The sequence below is a fragment of the Nicotiana attenuata genome, chromosome 10, assembly GCF_001879085.1.
Source record: "Nicotiana attenuata strain UT chromosome 10, NIATTr2, whole genome shotgun sequence".
NCBI classification, from domain to species: domain Eukaryota; kingdom Viridiplantae; phylum Streptophyta; class Magnoliopsida; order Solanales; family Solanaceae; genus Nicotiana; species Nicotiana attenuata.
Window position 1 is genome coordinate 26,752,465 of NC_031998.1, and position 6,634 is coordinate 26,759,098.

General features: G+C 34.8%; 1 protein-coding gene across 1 annotated transcript; it reads left to right on the forward strand.

Annotated features, from left to right (window-relative positions):
• LOC109233665 (putative sodium-coupled neutral amino acid transporter 7) lies at positions 3,291-4,613 on the forward strand. The gene is made up of 4 exons (XM_019399539.1): positions 3,291-3,351; positions 3,674-3,814; positions 3,928-4,131; positions 4,216-4,613. The coding sequence occupies exons 1-4, from the start codon at positions 3,291-3,293 to the stop codon at positions 4,611-4,613; spliced, it is 804 nt and encodes a 267-aa protein (XP_019255084.1).

Consider the following 6,634-nt stretch of genomic DNA (forward strand, 5'->3'; position numbering starts at 1 on the left):
CTTAGACAGAACAATATTTAATTAAAATAAATAAAGGCCAAATGACTAAAAATCATTTATTACCTCTCAAAGGGATACATCCATCTATATTGAACTGGCCCTCCAAGTCGTGCCTCTTGCGCAAGGTGAATTGGAAGATGCTCCATTACATCGAAAAAACCAAGAGGAAAAATTTTCGCCAACTTATTTAAAGTTAGGCGAATATTACTCTCCATGTAAGTTAGATTCTCCATCCTCAATGTGCTAGAACACAACTCCTTAAAAAATAAGCTTATCTCTGTGATAGGCTTCCATATTCTATCAGGCAAGGCATTGAACGCAATAGGCATCAATGATTCCATGAAAATATGACAATCATGGCTTTTCATTGACATCAACTTCCCTTCTTTCATGTCAACACACCTAGATAAGTTTGACGCGTATCCGTCTGGCATACTCAAATTCTTAACCCACTGACAAATCTCCCTTCTCTCATCCAAAGTGAATGTGTAACTGGCCTTGGGCTTCTGAATCTTGTTATTCAGGTATGTAAGGTACAACTCACTTCGCCTACAATATTCCTTCAAGTCCATCCTGGCCTTCAAGTTATCTTTTGTCTTGTTATTGACATCCATCACAGTATTAAACAAGTTATCAAAAAAGTTCTTCTCAATATGCATGACGTCAAGATTATGCCTTAGAAGATTATGCTTCCAATAAGGTAACTCCCAAAATATGCTCTGTTTAGTCCAGTTATGGGTAATACCATAACCAGGTATCTTATTAGGCAATGGAGACTCTGTTACCTTAGGTAGATCCCTAACTCTATTCCAAATTTCTTCTGGTGACAAGACCGAAGGTGGCTCTTCATAATCAATTTGATTCTTCATAAATGCACTAGTGTTTCTCTTAAATTCATGATCCATTGGCAAGAAACGACGGTGATAGTCAACCCATGTGTTCTTACCTCCATGTTTCAAAGTGAACGCTTTTGTGTCTTCCATGCAAGTCGGGCAAGCTAACTTTCCAGCAGTAGACCACCCGGATAACATTCCATAAGAAGAAAAATTATTTATAGTCCACATTAAAGCAGCATGCAATCTGAAGTTCTGTATAGTTGATATATCATAGGTTTCCACATCGTGATGCTACAATAACTTTAACTCATCAATCAACGGCTGCATATATACATCAATCAAACTTTTTGTATTGCGTGGACCTGGAATAATGCAAGTTAGGAACAAATATGGACTTGTCATACAAAACTCTGGAGGAAGATTATACGGCGTAACAAACACTGGCCAACATGAATATGGTGCGGCAGAGACTGCAAATGGAGTGAATCCATCAGCACATAATCCCAACCTAATATTTCTTGGTTCACTTGCAAAGTCCAGGAACATCCTATCAAAATGCTTCCATGCTTCCATCTGACGGGTGACATAGAACACCGGTTGGCCTTCTATGTTCATAGTGCCATCTCATATGAGGAGCGGGGCTCATTGATGCTTAAAACCTCTTTAACCTTGGTATAAGGGGTACGTAATGCATCGCCTTCACAAGAATCTTCTTCTTATTAGCATTTGTAACCTCCTTATAACGAGGTTGGTTACAAAACTTACAATTTTGTAGTGTCGTATCATCCTTATAAAATAACATGCATCCTTTCTCACAATAGTCAATCCTCTCTGATGAAAGTCCTAACTTGGACACCAATTTCTTTGCAGTATTGAAATCTTTGGGTAAGTCAATTTTATTCGGATTCAGTTCATTCATAAGCCCAATGATAGAATCCATGCCCGCTTGAGAAATAGAACTATCGGATTTGATAGTTAGTAGTCTAACTGCAACAGACAACTTGGAATGCATTGAGCCTTCATACAATGGACGACTAGCTTCCTCTAGTTGTTCATAAAAGCGCTTAGCCTCATCATTTGGTTCGGATTGAGCCCCTCGGAACATCTCAAGAGCATCTCTCATCATTTTATTGAATCGAAAATTTTCAAAATTATTCTCTACTCTGGGACTACCCTCACCACCAAAAGAATTATGAAAATCATGATTCTCTCCATGAACAGTCCACACATAATAATTTTCTATAAATCCATTCTTGTAAATATGAAGTTCAACTACATCTGATCTCAATTACTTGACACACTTGCATTTAATACAAGGGCACCTAATTGTCCCTTCAATAAGAAAATCATTTAGCGATTTCGCCTTAGCAATAAACCCCGCAACTCCTTCTATAAATTCCTCCCTCAATCCCGCACGATTAGGATGAGTCCTATTATACATCCATCTACGATGTTCAAATTCCATCTACATCAAGAGAAAAAACTATTGAGATATTCTTCTAAAGATTCCTACTTTGAATAATTGTAATACCTTCAACAAAGTAAACAACGGTTAACACTATGTGGCTAACATCTCTTCCCTCAAAGGCTCAAACAAAGAATTAACAAAAAAAGTTATGGACACAACAGGACACAAAATTGAGGTGATAATGTTAAAGAGTGCAAAGCAACTCAAGCTACAAAGTGGTCGAATGTCATATTTATTACTATATGAAATTACAATCTTGTAAAAAAAATTGACAAGCCAAGTGTCTGCCACAAGAGCGAAAAATAGAGCTGATCAAATTGATGCGGCTAATTAAATTTGATAAGAAGTTATATTTTCGAAATAATTTTTATTTCACTAGAAACTTCTCCTCCTTCAACAACAATGAAAATAAAGTATATTAGTGCATATCGGAAATTCGAACTTTCTTACAAGTGACACTTGTATTCTAATGATATTGTGTAATTAAGGTTAGATCTCTATTTTTTGGTTGTTGTTACTATTTCTCTTTACGTAATTTTTTGTTATAATTGTTGTGATTTTACTTTCATTGAGACAAAAATCTATCTAAAACAAGCTTTCTACCATCACAAGATAGAAGTAATTTTTGCGTATGACACTTATTTAATATCGTCATATCCTTACTTTCTTGTAGTGCCTCCCGGACCTTACTTGTGAAAATACACGGGGTATATTTTATTGTGTAAGGTTAGAGTTTGGACTCTTGACGAATATTCTTACCCTTGGCAGCGTCAAAATTTTTCTTGGAAAACAAGGTAATGTATTCTTAAAGCTACCAAATAGTTTTTTTCTAATCTTAATACGAGAAGATGATTAACAAGGTAATTGAGTAACTGATCGTTTGATCATAGAAAAACAGCCTAGGACAACTTCATATGTTCATTTTTTAAGACTTCGAGAAGTTTATACTAAAAGGAATGATCTTAAGCTTCATGTTGGTTTACGACATGAACCAAGAAATGAGTGGCGTCATAGTTGAGGATCAGAAGCAGCAGCAAGAAATGAAAGGTGTGAATGGGGGTGTTCACGAGTATATTAAGATCGACTATGTGTCTCCTGCACTAATGGTAGCTAACCTTTTACCTCATCTGCCCCTGAATTTGGAAGTATAAATAAGTAATCAAGCTTAAGATTTCCAGGGAACACAAAAGAAAAAAGAAGAGTCCAAAAAAGGGGCGGAGCCACATTATTAGTTACAGGTTAAAAAATTTATAACTTTTTCTTAGGTATTTATCTTATGCATTGACGACAGTAGATATGCTAGAAAGCTGAATAATGATTGATTCTACTAGTTCTTTTATTTCTTTTTTGTTGTAATTTCTATGATCAGGAGATGTCTTATCTGGAATAGGAGAACATCTTGGTATTCTTCAAGAATTGTTTGGGATTCAATGGTGGAATTCTTGTTATCTATCGATCCTATTCACTCTCTTGTTTGTTGTGCTTCCTCTAGTCCTCTACCGTCGTGTAGGTCAGTACATCCTGTCCAATGTTGTTGAATTTCGGTCAGATTTACTTGACTAATATTTAAACAAGTAAAAAGATTTTACTAGTAGTTTGCTTTTCTATGGCTTGTGATTGCAGAATCATTATGGTTTAGTTCAGCAGTAGCGATTCTCCTAGCAATTGTATTTGTCGGTATATGTACTGTAATGGCAGTCATTGCAATAGCAGAAGGGCAAATAGTAAGGCCAAGAATGCTACCGGAGTTGAATAGTACTAGTTCCTTCTTTAATCTTTTCACCGCCATCCCAGTCATTGTAACAGCTTTTGCATTTCACTTCAACGGTAAGAGCTACTACATTAGTTAGATACTTGATCATACTCTAGATGTTAAATTTACAAACTTTTGAAATAAAAACTTGAATGCAGTTCATCCTATTGGAATTGAGCTAGGGAAACCTGGAGCTATGACCACTGCTGTCAAAATTTCACTAGTAATTTGTGCAGCCATATATTTTTCGATTGGCATTTTTGGATACCTTTTGTTTGGAGATTCAATAAATGCAGATATACTTGTAAATTTTGGTAAGTCCTCTGGCAATGTTGCAATCAGTCCTACTCTAAATGATGTGGTTCGCTTGAGCTATGCGCTTCACCTAATGCTAGTGTTTCCTCTCTTAAACTTCTCTCTGAGGGCCAATATCGACGAACTCATATTCCCTAAGAAAGAGCATTTGGCAACTGACACGAAACGATTCATGTACCTTACATTGATCTTGTTAGCCTTGTCATATTTAGTAGCCATTGCTAATGTCGTCATTGCATAAGATAATTATCATATGGTGACCACTTGTCCTGCCTCAGCCACCATTGCTAAAATCAATACTATCCATTGCGGCGGCAAAGCTAATTTGTGCTAGGTGACTAAAAAATATGTCGTTCCTTTAGTATTATTCTCTTTATTTTATTCTATTTTATATAGAGCTAGAGTATAGCTTACCCAAATCTTATAGTTTTAGTTCAAACTGAAAACAAATTAGCTAGAACTTAGAAACAAACTGATTTAGCACGATCATACATAGAATCAAGCGAAGCTACTAGTCGCGGACTAATAGAGGTGAACGAAACATGACAACGATAAACACAAATAGCTCCAATGAAGAAAAACCAATTCAACTGTTATAGTTTATTCTAATACTCAAATTGATTTTGAACATGTAAAAGCAATCAATTAGTTAGAAATTGCAAATTGGTAAAGGTTTCGTACCTTATAACAGTGAAATTGCTAACCAAAATGTTATCTTCCCTTTGCCTTGCAGCCCGCAACTTCCACTTGTTGGAGAATTCCTATACACAAATTGCCAGACCATGATCACACAATTAACATCCAAAAATATCTGTATAAAATTTTATCTTAAAATTACAAGAATACACAAATTGCTACCTTAAGATACTTTTGCCCAAAAAGTAAGGTTTAGCATAACAATTTCAATAAACACCACCTTCCAAGTACCTCTTATACTTTTCCTGAAAATTATATTTTTTTGCACTAAAATACAACAACTTAATATGTCACTTACCTTCTTTTAACTTGCAATTTACTTTACTGTAAAACAGATATTATCACTTTTCGAAAATTCTGATAAAAATTTATTTCCCTAGAGAAATCAAACGCATAAGGAAAAGAAATTCCATCAGATGTTATGACTAATAAGTACGTCTTCCTCTTGTCAATATATTTCATTGACATCATCAACATCCAAAAAATTGATATACTTTGGAAGAAGCTTAACTTCTTTATTTTGGGAATGAGTTTTGATTGATCATATAAGAATATACTTCAATTGATATGCCTTTAGAAATACTTATCGAAGTGGAGTGACGGTGGCAGCAGAGTGGTTGAGAGGAGGTTAGGCGGTGAGAGAGAGAGGAGACTGAAAAGAGAGAGGAGATGAGCGAAATAAAACCTAGATTTGTAGTTATTTTATTTTTCCGACTACTGCAGTCGGAAATTTCTTTTTTATTTTGCTCAAGTTTTGTTAACTTATTTTTTATTTTAGTCGACTTTTTAATTAAAATTGTGATCCTCAAATTTGTGCAATTATTTACTTTTCCGACTACTGTAGTTGGAAATGCCTTTTTTATTTGAAGGAAAATTAAAAATTAATTTTTAATTTTTCGACTACTGTAGTCGGAAGATTGGTCAAATTTTATTATTGACTTTGTCCCAATTATAGTGGTCGGAAAAATTAATTCGCGGGATTTTGCGCCAAATTTTACGACTGATACAATCGAAAAGGCAGTCGTCTACAAAGTAAAAAAAAAAAATTAAAAAAATAAATTATACTTTTCCGACTACTGTAGTCGGAAAATTACGACTACTATTTTGTAGTCGGAATCTGTAGTCGGAAAATAACATTTTTTTGGTAGTGCATATATACGCGTATATAACGCCATCTGTTCATGGGTCAATGTACATGTATAAATGCATGAAATGCACATGAAATACGTTAATAAAATCTCTCGGTACGTCATAAGACTATTATACCTCTAATTAATATCATGAAAAGTTAAAAGTTGACTAAAAGAAGTTCGGTTTTCTAAAGTATGTTATCTAAAACATGCTAGGAATAAAATGGGCTAATGCTCTGAAGAAAAATATTTGGGAGAAATTCAAAAATAGCTAGATTTACCAATGGTCGTTGAAAAATAGCCAAGTTTCAAAAGTCATCGATATTTAGCCACTTTAAATCTGAGCGAAAACACTGTTCAAAATCCGGAAAAATACACCCGCAAATTTTACGGGAGTTCCAGCATAAGTATGCTTGAACTGCCGTAAATTTTACGG

What these genes read in the sequence shown, in the direction of transcription:
- LOC109233665 (XM_019399539.1), top strand. Translation starts at nt 3,291, where the DNA reads ATGAACCAAGAAATGAGTGGCGTCATAGTTGAGGATCAGAAGCAGCAG. An exon ending in GCAGCAGCAAGAAATGAAAG is followed by an intron (nt 3,352 to 3,673) that starts GTGTGAATGGGG and finishes TTCTATGATCAG; the next exon opens with GAGATGTCTTATCTGGAATA. An exon ending in TTTTGCATTTCACTTCAACG is followed by an intron (nt 4,132 to 4,215) that starts GTAAGAGCTACT and finishes ACTTGAATGCAG; the next exon opens with TTCATCCTATTGGAATTGAG.